At 39.8% G+C, this 15,596-nt stretch overlaps 1 protein-coding gene across 2 annotated transcripts in view; it reads left to right on the forward strand.

The window, feature by feature from the left end:
• The window catches only part of rmdn1 (regulator of microtubule dynamics 1), a 34,956-nt gene that overhangs the window by 12,421 nt on the left and 6,939 nt on the right, over window positions 1–15,596 (forward strand). For both annotated transcript variants that reach the window (XM_052023887.1, XM_052023889.1), the window contains exons 4-8: window positions 157–316; window positions 399–488; window positions 8,276–8,331; window positions 8,880–8,967; window positions 10,945–10,975. In XM_052023887.1, the coding sequence (XP_051879847.1) occupies window positions 157–316; window positions 399–488; window positions 8,276–8,331; window positions 8,880–8,967; window positions 10,945–10,975 (425 nt within the window). The remainder of the gene's footprint in view (window positions 1–156; window positions 317–398; window positions 489–8,275; window positions 8,332–8,879; window positions 8,968–10,944; window positions 10,976–15,596) is intronic.

The raw sequence follows: 15,596 nt of genomic DNA on the forward strand, positions 1-15,596 counted from the left end.
TTGACAGCACCTTGGGAGTTTCTGTGTTAAATTACTGATGTGCAGAAACCCTGAAGTTGTGTGCTGTAATGATAGTGAATGGTGATGGTTTCACCATCGTTTGGAATGTAATACTAAAGTTTACAATAGCTAATATGCATTCCGTGTTTCATCTAGTACAAATGGCGAGCTTCTGTGGCGCCTGGCTCGAGCATCACGTGACTTGGCTCAATTAAAAAGCACTACTCTGGAAAAGAAGCGGCAACTAACTTACGAAGCCTTGGAGTTTGCTGAAAAGGCACTGGAAGAAAACGAATTGAGCTTTGCAGCTCATAAGGTAATACTTCATTTTATTGTATGCTTTTTCAATTTTTTTTTTACCGTATATTATCTTAATACTTTCTTAAATTCTTGTACAGTGGTATGCGATATGTATCAGTGATGTTGGAGACTATGAGGGCATCAAGGCAAAAATTGCAAATGCTTATGTCATTAAAGAACATTTTCAGGTAAAGTAACATAACAAACGCATTTATCTTTTGTATATTTTCATGAAAATTGATCTTTTAATAAGATTGAAAGCTTAATTCAGAATATTTTGGAAAGGTGTTATGAATAAGTAAAGAGTATACTTTATTGCATAGCGAAAGAAGTTTAACATTTTAAGTGGTATTCTTAAAGCATGTGGATCAAGGTTAAAAAAGAATTATAAAGAGGGTAGTGTAGTGGTTAGTGTTACACTTATTACAACGCCAGCGAGCCGGGTTCAATTCCCGCTGCTGTCTGTAAGGAGTTTGTACGTTCTCCCCATGTCTGCGTCAGTTTCCTCTGGGTGCTCCGGTTTCCTCCCACATTCCAAAGATGTACAGGTTAGGAGTTGTGGGCATGCTACGTTGGTGCCGGAAGAGTGGCGACACTTATGGGCTGTCCCCAGCACATTCTCAGTAACAACAAGACGCATTTTACTGTGTTTCGATGTACATGTGACTAATAAATAAATATCTTATGAAATGAGTGGATGAATAGTTCACCAATTTTTAGAGGAATGCAAAAGTAGGATTACAAGAGTTGGAAATGCATCTGCAAAAGTTCATCTTCAGAAGGTCCCATTAACTTTTAACTATTGACAAAATGAAGAAGCCATAGGGCTTGATAGAATAGATTCTGAAAATGACGTAAATTGTTATAAAATATGACAGATATTCATTCATGAGAAAATGCCATCCTCAAAATTCCTTGAAGGTGGGATTTGTGCCAAAAGTTTGAATAATGAGAAATCTTGTGTTTGTAGTAAGGAAAGGGATAATTCAGGAAATTAATTATAAGAAATCTTCTGGACGCCATAATACAAATTGAAACTCATAGAGCCCAATTTGAAATCCACGTTGGTGCTTCAAACCAAAGGTTCCAAAATTTTTACACTATATGTTTAAAATATTATCCTGGTTAATATTCTTTTGATTTTTGAACATGTATATTGTGTGGCCACTCCCAATCCTCTGTTTTGAATAGAACCCTAAAACATCGGCGAAACAGGTCTACAGCGGATGCCATCTCCCTGGCCCTACACTCAGCTCTGGAGCATCTGGACAGTAAAGACACATACATTAGACTATTGTTTATTGACTACAGCTGTGCCTTCAATACAATAATTCCAAGCAAGCTTGTCACCAAACTCCGAGACCTAGGACTCAACACCTCCCTCTGTAACTGGGTTCTTGACTTTCTAACCAACAGACCGCAATCAGTGAGGATAGGCAGCAATACCTTCGGCACGATTATTCTCAACACTGGTGCCCCACAAGGCTGTGTCCTCATCTCTCTACTCTACTCCCTATACACTCACGACTGTGTGGCCAGATTCTGCTCTAACTCCATCTACAAATTTGCAGATGATACCACCGTTGTAGGCCGTATCTCAAACAGTGATGAGTCAGAGTACAGGAAGGAGATGTAGAGTTTAGTGGAATGGTGTAATGACAACAACCTTTCCCTCAATGTCAACAAAACTAAAGAGCTGGTCATTGACTTAAGGAAAGGTGGGAGTGTACATGCACCTGTCTACATCAATGATGCTGAGGTTGAGAGGGTTGACAGCCTCAGGCTTCTGGGAGTGAACATCACCAACAGCCTATCCTGTTCAAATCACCAGCGCCTCTACTTCCTCAGGAGGCTAAAGAAATTTGGTTTGTCCCCTTTGACTCTCACCAACTTTTACCGATGCACCATAGAAAGCATCCTATCTGGATGTATCACGGCTTGGTATGGCAACTGCTCTGCCCAGGACCGCAAGAAGCTGCAGAGAGTTGTGGACACAGCCCAGTGCATCACAGACACCAGCCTCCCCTCCTTGGACTCTGTCTTTACCTCTCGTTGTCTTGGTGTAGCAGCCAGCATAATCAAAGACCCCACCCACCCGGGACATTCTCTCTTCTCTCCTCTTCCATCGGGTAGAAGATACAGGAGCCTGAGGGCACATACCACCAGACTTGAGGACAGCTTCTACCCCACTGTGATAAGACTATTGAACGGTTCCCTTATATAATGAGATGGACTATGACCTCACGATCTACCTTGTTGTGACCTTGCACCTTATTGCACTGCACTTTCTCTGTGGCTGTGACACTTTGTACTGTTATTGTTTTTACCTGTACTACATCAATGCACTCTGTACTAACTGCACTGTGTGATGAATTGACCTGTACGATCGGTTTGTAAGACAAGCTTTTCACTGTACCTCGGTACAAGTAACAATAAGAAACCAATAAAAGGTTTCCCTCTGTATGTTCTGCTTTTCTCCCGAGGACCCTTGAATGGCCCTGGTATTTCTTCTGCTTTAGCTTAATTAATGTTTAACTTTAATCTTTCTCATTTATGTACACTAAAGTATTTAAGTAATTAAGTTCTCAGCTATTTCTATGCATCTACTGCTAAAATTCTATCCTTTTCTCAGAGTTATGGTGGAAGTAGTATGGTGGCTCCCATTTAGAAATGCTGGTTGAAGTTTATGTATTATTGCCTCGATTTCAATTTTTCCTTTAACTTTTGTTCTTGTTTGTTTTAAAATAAATTATGAATTATAGTGAATTGAATTAAAATACTTAGAAATTAAATGGCATACAATATGCACCCTTGAAGGGGAGAATTCAGTTGTCTTTGTCCATGTAAGAACCAATGATGTAAGCAGAATAAAGAATTTTTGATATGACATACTGGAATGTAAATTGACAAACAGAATCACTTGAGTTGGTCTGTGATTTAGCAAGTCAAATGACTGGGATTGTGTAAATCTTGAAGCTGAGTTCATAGGCACAGTAGTGTAGTGGTTAGCATAACGCTATTACAGAGACAGTGACCCGGGTTCAATTCCAGCCACTGTCTGTAAGGAGTTTGTATGTTCTCCCCGTGTCTGTGTGGTATTCCTCCGGTGCTCCGGTTTCCTCCCACATTCCAAAGACATACGGGTTAGGAAGTTGTGGCCATGCTATGTTGGCGCCGGAAGCGTGGCGACACTTGCGGGCTGCCCCCAGAACACTCAACGCAAAAGATGCATTTCACTGTGGGTTTCGATCTACATGTGACTGATAAAGATATCCTATCTTAGAATACACTTGAGACAGTTTCCTTGTTCAGTACTTTGTGCACCCAACCAGGGTTCAGATTATTTTAGAACTGATCGAGTGTCAGACAAGATGAGTAATCTTAGAGTAAAGCATCTTCTTAGAATAGATGATTATGATATGAGAGAACTTTGCATTTAGTTTGAGAGTGACAAACTTGCCTGAAGCTAGAGAAATAAACTTACATTTAAATGAAGGCAATCACATAGGTATGGAGTGCAAGTTGTCTAAAGTAAATAGGGAAATTGATAAAAAGTATGACAATAGACAAGCATTGGTAGACGTTTAAAGAAGTAATTCATAATTCTCATAAAATACGCATTCCTTTGGGAAACAAACACCACAAGACAAGTGATCCATCCATGGCTAACAAAGAATTAAGGATAGTATTAGATTGAAAGAAAAGTTAATTAAGTTGCAAAAAAAGTAGCTTGAAGATTGGGGGACTTTCAGAAGTCAGCAAAGGATGACTAAGTATTGATAAAGAGGAAGAAAATAGAATATAAACATGAATTAATAAGAAACATAGGTCCACTCAATCTTTTTTTAGTTTTAAAAAAAGATAAGAATGGAAAAGGAAGATATAGGTAAAAGGAAGTGAGTGGCAAAAGTGAACAATAGCCCTCTAGAAGTTGACGTAGGTGTATCAATAATGGAGAAAACGAAATGGCCATAAACAAATGTATTTATATCTGTCTTCACAGCACACCAAAAAGTCCAGGTACCCAACAGGCAAAGAAAGTGGATCAATTAACATCACTCATGAAAAGGAGTTGGGCAGACTAAGAGGACAAAGAACTGATAAATCTCTTGGACCTGATGGGCTATATGGCAAAAGATATGGCTGCAGAGATGGAGCATTATTCCGGCATGGTTCCAGAGGACTGGAGGGTCGCAAATGTAGTTCCATTGTATAAGAAAGTTGGGAGGCAGCATAAAGGAAATTTCAGACCTATTAGTCTGACGTCAGTGGCGGGAAAATTATTGGAATCTATCCTCAAGGATGGGGTTACGGAATACCTAGAGGCGCAAGACAAGATAGGTCCTAGCCAACATGGTTTTGTGAAGGGAAGATCCTGCCTGACCAACCTATTGGAATTTTTGAAGAAATTACGGGTAGGGTGGATAAGGGAGACGTGGTAGATGCTGTGTATTTAGACTTTCAAAAGGCCTTCAATAAGGTGCCTCACAAGAGACTGATTGATAAGATGAGAGGTCATGGAATTACGGGTAGGATAACAGAATGGGTGGAGCATTGGCTGGTTGGCAGGAAGCAAAGAGTGGAAATAAAAGGATCTCGTTCTGGTTGGTTACCGGTTACTAGTGGTGTGCCGCAGGGGTCGGTGTTGGGACTGCTCCTTTTTACCTTGTACATTAACGATTTGGATAATGGAATAAATGGTTTCGTGGCTAAGTTTGCGGATGACACCAAGATAGGTGGAGGAGTAGGGAGTATTGAGGAGATAGGAAGGTTGCAGAGGGACCTAGACAATTTAGGAGAATGGGCAAGGAAATGGCAGATGAGATTCAATGTTGAGAAATGTGTTGTACACTTTGGAAGCAGAAATAAGCGGGCAGATTATTATCTAGAAGGAGAGAAAATCCAAAGCACGGGAGTACAAAGGGACTTGGGGGTACTTGTGCAGTACCCTGGTGGGGGTACCACCAGGTCGGATCGGTGGTAAAGAAAGCGAATGCTATGTTGGCATTCATTTCGAGAGGTATAGTGTATAAAAGTAAGGAAGTGTTGAAGAGGCTCTACGGGGCACTAGTGAGGCCTCATTTGGAATATTGTGCGCAGTTTTGGGCCCCACATCTTAGGAAGGATGTGCTGACGTTGGAAAGGGTTCAGAGGAGATTTACGAGGATGATTCCAGGAATGAAAGGGCTTACGTATGATGAGCGTTTGTCGGCTCTTGGACTGTACTCACTGGAGTACAGAAGAATGAGAGGGGACCTCATAGCGACATTTAAATTGTTAATAGGAAAGGACAGAGTAGATGTGGCTAGGCTGTTTCCCTTGGTGGGTGAGTCTAGGACCAGAGGGCACAATCTTAAAATTAGAGGGTACAGTTTCAAAACAGATGAGGAGAAATTTCCTTAGCCAGAGGGTGGTGAATTTGTGGAACTCCTTGCCACATACAGCAGTGGAGGCCAGATCAGTGGGGGCGTTCAAGGAGGAGATAGATAGATATCTAAATAGTCAGGATATCAAGGGATATGGGGATAAGGCCGGAAATTGGGATTAGAATAGGTTTTTTTTTCTCCCCCATTCCCCATTTCTCATTTCTTTTTTCCCTTTTCCTTGGAGCAGACTCGATGGGCTGAATGGCCTGCTTCTGCTCCCTTGTCTTGTGATCATCTTGTGTCTTAGAGGCTGCAATTGTCGTGGTATATTGGATTGCAGCAAATATAACATTTCTATTTTCACTCATCTTCCTTTGTTGATTAGTGAACAACAAAGTAACCTATACGGCACCTTGTAAATTGTTCCTATGCAAGGGCTTCCGGAGTTGAGGGTAACATATTAATATGGATAGAGTTTTGGTCCACAGACATACAACAAAAGATCGAGGCAAGCTATAATTAGTGACATTCGTCAGGGATCAGCGCTGTGGCCTCAGCAGTTTATAAGCTATGTTAGTAACTTGGATAAAGGGGCAGGCTGCAAACTATCCACCTGTGCTGATGATGCAAAGATAGGTGGGAATGTAAATTGTGAGGTGGGCACAAAATGTCTGCAAAGAGATATTTAGAGTTCAAGTGAGTGCGCAAAAAGATCATTGGGGTATAATAAAGGGAGATGTGAGTTTGTGTGAGCATGCAGATACAGCAGGTAATTAAGAGGGCAAATGTAATATTTGCCCTTATTCAAAGGGGATGGCATACTGGAGTAAAGAAATCATGTTGTAACTGTACAATGAGATCACACCCAGAGTACTGCATCCAGTTTTCATGACATTATTTAAAAAGATCTATGCCTTGGGGATAGCAGTGAAGGTCCACTGGATTGATTCTTAGGATGAGGAGATTATCTAATAAGGAAAGATTGAATAAAATATCCATTTTACTCGGAGTATAGAAGAATAACAGGTGATATCACTGACATATATAAGATTCTGAAGAGGGTAGACAGGTCAGCTACTACAAAGGTGTTACCCTGGTGGCGAGCAGTCTAAAATCAAGGTGCCACTTATTCTGAGATAAAGCAGAATTTCTTCTCGAGGGGGGTTCTAAATCATTGTAATTGTATACTCTGGAGAGATTTGCATGCTGCTTTTAAGTATATTCAAGACTATGATAGATTTGTGCACTGTAGGGCAATCAAGAGCTATAGGGATCAGGCAGGAATGGAAATTTCAAGCCAAAGATCAGGTCTGTTAAGTCCGTATTGAATGGTAGTGCATGCCTGAAGGACCATCTGGCCTAATATTACGACTTCTAATATTTCTGGTTTAGTGTATTGCCACACTTTTTGCCTGTTGCATGATCCAGCTTCTGTATAAAATAAATCATGAATGAAAAATTTCGGACATCAAGCCATGGAATTGAAGTCTGTGATTTTTGTTTTGGGTTCTTTTGTGAAGAACCCCGCACACGTGCAATAGTGCAGAATGATGTCTAATGCAGATCTATATATCACTCCTGGGACTTTCTTTTGCCTGCTACAGGCAATTCCTGTAGAAGCAGTCTTTTCACATGCCTGCAAGCTCTACTTCTGCAGGACTTGTTTGGAGCCTTCCTGAGCAGGTCCCAGGCCAGTGCTGGGAACCTGACTCAGGTAGGTTACCTTTAGCTTCTTTACTTATTTTGGGACCATGATACCCCTTTCCCCATCCCCACCTCATCCTCCCCCTGCCTCCACCCATACACTGATTACCCAACCCATGGATTAAACATCCAGATCCGTTGATCACTTGACCAGTTGGCTTCCCCCTGCCTACTGATCACTTGATCCCACCCACCAATCATTGATTGTAGGCTTCCTCACCTCCATGGCCCCAGATGCAAGTGATTCCTTTCTGCCCTTTGCATTGGTGCAGCTGGCAAAAGGAAGGCCTTGGCATGTAAAACTAATTCAGCAATGCCTGACATCTTGGGCCTTGGATGATAAGGAATTTATAAGTGGCATGTCCAACAACCAAATTGCTAATTGGAGCAGTGATCATTTAACATCAGGTGCAAACGCTGAGGAAATTCTAGGCCAGAACTTATTAATTTGGTGAGGAGATGCAGGATTTAACCTGGTCCAACCTTTTAAGTATGTGAAGTCTAATTGCTTAAATGAAAGTCATCCTTGGGTCTCTTCACTGCTTCATGAGAGCAGTTTGCAGAGTCTAAGTGGATAAGTGACAAGCTCTAAGTCATCATGAAATAATTGGTTTTCTTTCTCTTGATATTTTTTGAAATGTCAGAAGTCTAATGGATGCTTTTAAATAGGTGACTTAAATGTCCTGTTCATACTTTATATAAATAGCAATTAGTCCAGATGTATTAACTGTTTCTAGAACAAGTGCAGGTAAATTCCTCTGCATCTTAATTCTAACAACATTAAAATTTCCTGATACCTTCCTGAAATTTAATTTAATTGATTAAGTAGCATGTGCAAACTGAGGACTTAAATAAACTCATAAAATGATGTAGTTATTTGGAAAAACTTTTCTTCTCTCTTTTAGAAAGCCATTGAACTTAATCCCAAAGATGCAACATCAATTCATTTAATGGGACTATGGTAGGAACCTAATTAACTATGGTTCTTATTCAGAGTATGTATCTGTCATTCTAACTAGATTAGTGATGAATGGCAGAATTACATATTCTCCTTGATAATGCTTATGTAAAAATAAAAATTCATAACATTCTTCTTTGTTTTGACTATCCTACTTGATTATTAAAAGAAATCATTCTATTATGCAATTTCATTTTTTGAGTACATCAAATGCTGCTTCACCTCTGTTTTATTTGCATCTGCCTTCATTGTATTACCATTTTGAAATTAACACAAAATCCTGTTGAAACGAATGGTGTTGAGAGGCCTGTGTGTGTGGTGTCTGTGTGGGTGTGCTTTGTAGCTAAGGTTGTGACTCAATAGTTGGTGCAGACTGCTGATCCTGTCACATTTGTTTGGTATCATGCCAAAGTGTAAAATGATGATGACATCTGATTTGTATCCTGCTGTAGCCTTGGACAGCCTTCCTTGCTATCCACACCATCACCAACTTTCGTGTTAAATTCCTAATCATAACATGTTTGACTAATTAATTTATTTTCTTTCTCTAGGTGTTTCACATTCTCTGAAATGCCCTGGATCCAACAAAAAATAGCTGCTGCATTCTTTGCCACCCCACCAAGCTCCAGTTATGAAGAGGTAAATAGTACATAATCACTCAATACAATCCTTTTGCAGATCACTGAGAAATAGATAACAAGATGCTTTTGATCATCTTTTACAACTTGCTGTCTTATGATCACAACTTTTATTTGCTCTTTGTTTTGGTCTTCATGGTCTTATCCCCAGCGCTGACAATTTGCTACATAAATGGTATTAGGAGATGTTCAAGTGACCTAGTGATTTCCTTTAACATTATTCCTTCAGTGATAGAAGGGATTGGGGTTTCAGTAATGGGAAGGTGGTGTGGTTATGATCACCTCATGCCATTCCTCATTGAGCAATTCACTGCAACTTGTCATATCTTCCGATAGTTTGTTAGTGAATGTAAATATTCATCACAGAGAAAAACATAATTCAGAAATTTCTACTTCTGTTCCTCAAGCTATTTGAATTAAGCTGACCCCTTCTTAATTCCACCCCATCCATGACTATATAAAGGTCCTATCTACAGATAAATTTTCAATGCATATGAACAAAATAAGTAGTAACAGGAATAGGCCATATGACATCTTGAGCCCACTGTGTATTCAGTAAGATTATTGGATCTGATCTTGGCATCAGCTCCACTTTCCTGCCTGTTCCCCATAACCTTTGGTGTCTCATTGCCCAAAATAATTATCTCAGTCTGAAATATATTCAATGACAAGTTGGGCCGAAGGTCCTGTTTCCATGCTGTATGACTCTGTGACAGCATCCACAGATCACTTCACAACTTTCTAAGGGAAGAACTTTCTCATCGCCATCTTAATTTCAGAGAAGAAGCTCATATACGCCCCCTAGCTCTAGGTTTTCCCCCATGTGAGGAAGATCCTTCTGGCATTACCTTGTCAGTACCCCTGAGAATATAAGGAGGGAAATATTTGCCTTGGAGGTAGCTTCAGTGGGTACAAGCTCAAACTTTCCTTATAAGACAACCCCTTCATTCCTGGAATTGATTTGATGAACCTTTTAAACTACATCCAAAGCAAATACTTCCCTCCTTAAATAAGGAAACCAAAACTGTTCATAATACTGCAGGTGTGGTATCACCAAAGCCTTGTATAGTTGCAGAGAGACAGCTTCTATATACCATCCCCATCATTTATCTTCTCATATCAGCAGGTAGAAAATATCTTGAAGCTTTCTCCCCTTTTTGTGTATCCAATCTCAATATAATCTCTTGGAGCTGATCTGTTAACTCTCCATTTCCTACAACTGTTTTGTTATTTTCAATCATTCAGCTATTATGTACTCAAAGTAATAACTAACCTGAATGAGTTGCTTATATTTTCAATGGCATTTTCCTGCATTTTCTGTCATAACCATGTTTTCTTGCAAACGGCCCCCTGATTTTAAACTCCTCAGTCCAGGGAAGCACCCTGCATCCAGCCTATAAAGCCTTGTTAGTAATTTGTAAGTTCTGATGAGAGATCCTCTCATTCGTCTAAATGCTAAAGAATACAGTCCGATCTACTCAATTTCTCCTCGTACAATAAACCCACTGTCCATGGAACCAGTTGAGTAAATCTTTCCACGCTCTTTAATGAGCAGTACATCCTTTCTTTAACCAAAGAGACCAAAATTATACCTGATACTCCAGATGCAGTCTCACCAAGATCCCATTAAAAAAAATAACAAGATTTCCAACCCTCTCATAATAAAGGCCAACATACCATTTGCTCTGCTGTATTGTTATTTGAGACTTTAAACAGATCCCATCACCATGCAGATGAACATGCCACTATTTTGATAAGTTCTCCCTAGCAGTCTGGTTAATATTTATTCCTTTTGTCTTCAGATAGTGAAAGGTGCCTTACAAGAGCAAGATTATCCCCTTTTTTCCAGGTTAATTATAAACAGTGAAGCTATCTCTGTTATTTCAATATCACCATCAAAAATAGTCAGTGGATGAGTTATTTTCATCTATTTCAATATTGCAGTAAAAACTAATGTTCAAAAAAACTTTTGTTTCAGGCTCTCCAGTATTTTGACAAAGCAGAAGAAGGTAAATGTTTCATAAATGTATTTCATTCAATTCATTTATAAAATTAGATTAAGCTTCATATTACTTTTCAGTAATAGATATAATTTCACTTGGAATTATAATCATTAGTCTGGATCTACCAGGACTCTTCCTGCAGGTCTGTGCAGTCCAGTGTTTGGTCCCATTTAAATAGCTGAACAACAGTAGTTCTCGTTGGAACTCCTATCATTTGCCAGGAAGACTAATCCTATTTTTTTTCTATATGTTAATGCTGGGATTTCGGTTTTGGTCCAGCAAAGGTATATGAAGAAGGATAATATAAGTATTGGATAGAACAGGTTTTAATTTCTTAATGTTCTCTACTAACTCTGAATATAATTTTGCATTGAGATTCAAATGCTGTACAGATAGCACAAAGAATTTAGCTGTATCCATTTGTGGTATTAAAGCATCACAGACGTGCATTGTTTGTTCTTAATTACACTTGAGAATGTGGTGTTGTGCTGCTTTCTTGAACTGTTGTAATTCTCTGGCGAAGGCATTTCCATCGTGCTTCTGGAGATGGAATTCCATGATTTAGAGCTAATGATGATGAAGAACTGGGGCTATATTTCCAAGAGAGGATGATGTGGGACTTGGAGGAGAATGCGAAAGCAGTGGTGTTCCCATGCATTGCTGTCCTTGTCCTTCTTGGTGGGAGAATGTGAATTGAGAGGAGCTACTGCAGTATTATGGGGAAGGAATAACAATGAATTTGTGCTCAGTACACACTGCAGATGCAGTGCACTGGAGGTGGAGGGTGTGAATGTTTAGGCTTGTAAATGGAGTGCCAGTCAGGTTGGCTGCTTGTCCTGGATAGGGATGAACTTGCTTGTTAGAGTTGCATTCACTTAGGCTAATCAGAACCCTTATGTGTCTCATCTTGTAGATAGTGGAAAGGTTTGGGGCTCAGAAGTTAAAGATACCCACCCTTTTGATTGTCTCTTTCAGACACAATAGTTTTGTTTCTAGTTTCTGGCAATCCTCAGAATGTTGATGGCAATGTTTTGGCTATGGAAATGTCATTGAGCATCAAGTGTCGGTGGTTCAACTTCTGTTGCAGTCGGTCATTGCCTGGTATTTGGATCACACAAAAGTAACTTTTTACACACCAGCCCATGCCTTAATGTCGTCCAGGTCTTACCGCATGCAGGCACTGAATGCTTAATTTTCGAAGGACTGATTAATGGAATTGAACATTTTGCAATCATCAGTGAGTATTTCTGCTTTTGACCTTAAGAATGAAGAGAGGTCATTGATGAAGCAGCTGAAGATGGTTGGGCCTAGTTCACTGCCCAGAGGAGTTCCTGCAAGAATTGTCCTGGGGCAGGGTTGATTGATTTCCAATAACCACAAGCATTTTCCTCTGTGTGGCCTATGATCAATCAGTGGAGAGCTTTTCCCCTTGATTTCCAATGACTTCAGTTTTACCCTGGATCAGCGATGCCATACTTGGTCAGCTGCAAACTTGCAAAATCAAGAAAGAGTTTTCATTTGGTTGCCTTCTAAGATGTTAGGATGGTTGCCTTCTAGGAACTTCCCCCTTCCCTTGCTAGGGGATGAGATAGAAGCACTTATGATAGTAAAAGGCATACAGTAAAAGACACACAGAACAGGCAGGGAATCGAGGGATATACACCATGCACAGGCAGACATAATTAGTTAAATTGGCATCAAGGTCAGTGCAGACACGGTGGGCCAAAGGGCCTGGTCTGGTTCTGTGTTTAATGTAGAGTTCAAGACTTTCAGCTAAAAAATCCAAACACTTAAAAATATATCAACATGTAACTGAAATAATAAAATATTGTTTTATTAACAATTAAATCTTATATTAAAATTAAGAAAAAGTGGGCCTTCAGGGTACTCACTAAGTGAAACAAAAGATCTTGAGAGGTCTTGACAGAGTGGGCTCGTTCCCTTTTTGTAGAATTTAGAACTAGGGCTCACTGTCTCAGAGATGAGATTTTTATATCTCAGAGGATCATGAGGCTTAGAAATTCTCTTCAAAGGTTGGTGGGAACAGAATCGCCTTTTGAAGCAGATTTTTGATAAGCTAAGAGGTGAAAGGTTACAATAGGTAGCTGTGAATATGGAGTTGAGGTTGTAGTCAGATCAGCTATTGAATGTTGGAGCTGACTCAAGGGGCCCATTGGTCCATTCTTGTTCCTAGTTCATGTTGGTTTTGCATATCAAGGTGGCAGTAGTGGAGGTGAGAGGCAGGGTTGTCATTGGTGTTTGGATGATAGTGTTGCTACCGAATCAGAGATTCTTCCTGTGAGTGTTCATGGGGAGCTGATGAATGAAGCTCAAGGAAGATGTTGATGGATTTCTTGGACAGCTCTTTTTCGTCTTCATTTGATAAAACTCCTTGAGGGAAAACACACCATTTTTCATCATGTAGCCACATTTAATTGCTAAGGTTCATGTTGGGATTGTCACCTTTGAAGATGGCTATTGCCTTCTTGATGTGTTTTGGTGATGGCGGCTTCTTGCACCTCCTGTGATCTTTGTTGCTTAAGCTTCAACAGATCCTCATTTATAAGCTCTTCACAGGGTGATTCATGTAACCTTTCCACCTAATCCAGGTCTACTTCATCAAATCCAACCTCTTTTGCCAATTTAAACGAATACTAGTTTGTTTTTTAAGTTTTTCAGGCTTATAAACCCATGGCAATCCTGCACAATTCTGGTCTCCATAATTTCCTCCATGCATCATTATTATATCTCTTCCTAATTTCGTAAAGGATGGGTTTGCCGTTGCAGATAGAATTGGAAATGTCATGCCTCATTCTGCATTGTAGTTAGTAAGTTTTGATGTAGCAATAGCACTCATACATTGGTTATAATGATGAAATGGTGTTAGGGAGCATAAGTAGTACTTGGTTGACCTCTGAAAAATGGATGCTCAGGGCCAATGTCAATAATGAACAAAATTGTCCATGTTATTCCTCGCAATGTTGTTCAATGAAAAGGAAGAGAAATAATGTGGTACAATCTTGGAAGAGCAGCACCATTATCCAGGATTTTTTGTGAGATTGCCATACCAACATTAGCTTTTGAATATAGTTATAGAGCCAGGTTCTCCAAATGGAAGACACAGAGAATTAAGCTTGTAGTGACCCTTGACATTGCCTCTGAGGAGAAGAGCAAGATGATTTTTGGTTGCCTTGAAGCCTCACACTTTTATCCCTCAAGGCAACCAAATGTATGTGGGAGCATCCTCTTTCAAAAGAACGCCATCTAATCCACTTGCTTAAGACAGTAGCCACCTTTCTTGATGATTCATTTCAGCTCCTTTGGGAAAACCTTCTGCTGCCATAATACCTACACCTGATGCCTTACCAGTAAGATAAATATTATGCAGGTTTGTTTGCTTCTTGAAACATTCAAACCAGTTGTGGCTGGCCATGAACACAATGGCACCTTCAAAAGATCCATCACCCCTGCACATTCTTTCAAGTTTTGCCAGATGATTGTGCTTTTTCATGGATCATTATGAAACTCTGCATCACATGCTGTTGATTTTGATCTTGTAACCACATGCTTAATCCTTTTTCCAGTCTCTCCATTATAGCACATGATACAGTTCCAGGGAGAACATTCTACTGCAATGAACAGAGGTCTATTTTCAGTAGATAATTTTGTCAATAGTCAATTATGCCATTATGCTGCAGTTTCTTCCAGTAGGTTAAGTAGTCTGTGAAAACAGCAGCCTGTTTCAGAGCAGTTGTCAGTTGGCACAACTGCACTGCCTGGGATTTCAATTATTGTCTTATTAATGTAATTGTGCCCCTCTGATATAAAAAAATTGTTCATTATAACAAAAAAAAGCTTTATTGAAAAAGGTCATCTATTTTAAAAAGTCAGTTGCATTATAGCAAGAACTTGTAAATTAAATGTTTGTAAATTGAGGGACATCTATAATATGGAAAATGTGTAGCTATTATACTTTGGAATGAAGTCTTATTCTTTTAATGGTAAGAGATAGGATCGTAAAGGGAGCTTTTGGCACATTGGCCTTCATAAATCAGGGCATTGAGTACAGGAGTTGGGATGTTATGTTGAAGTTGTACAAGACGTTGGTGAGTTTGAATTTAGAGTATTGTGTGCAGTTCTGATCACCTACTACAGGAAAGATATCAATAAGCTTGAAAGAGTGCAGAGAAAATTTACATGGATGTTGACGGGACTTGACCTGAGTTACAGGAAAAGGTTGAATGGGTTATTCCCTGAAGGGGAGATCTTATAGAGGTATACAAAATTATGAGGGGTATAGATGAGTGAATGCATGCAGGCTTTTTCCCCTCAGGTTGGGTGAGACTAGAACAAGAGGTTATAGGTTTAGGGTGACAGGTGAAATATTTGAGGGGAATCTGAGGAGAAACTTCTTCACTAAGAGGGTGGTGTGAGTGTGGAACAAGCTGCCAGTGGAAATGATGGATGCGGGTTCAGTTGTAACATTTAAGAGAAGTTTGGATCGGTACATGGATGGGAGGAGTTTGGAGGGATATGGTCCAGGTGCAGGCAGATGGGACTAGGCAGAAGATCAGGTCGGCATGGACTAGATAGGTGGAAGGGCCTGTTTCTGTGCGCTAGTACTCTA

The sequence above is a fragment of the Pristis pectinata genome, chromosome 9 (assembly GCF_009764475.1).
Source record: "Pristis pectinata isolate sPriPec2 chromosome 9, sPriPec2.1.pri, whole genome shotgun sequence".
NCBI classification, from domain to species: Eukaryota; Metazoa; Chordata; class Chondrichthyes; order Rhinopristiformes; family Pristidae; genus Pristis; species Pristis pectinata.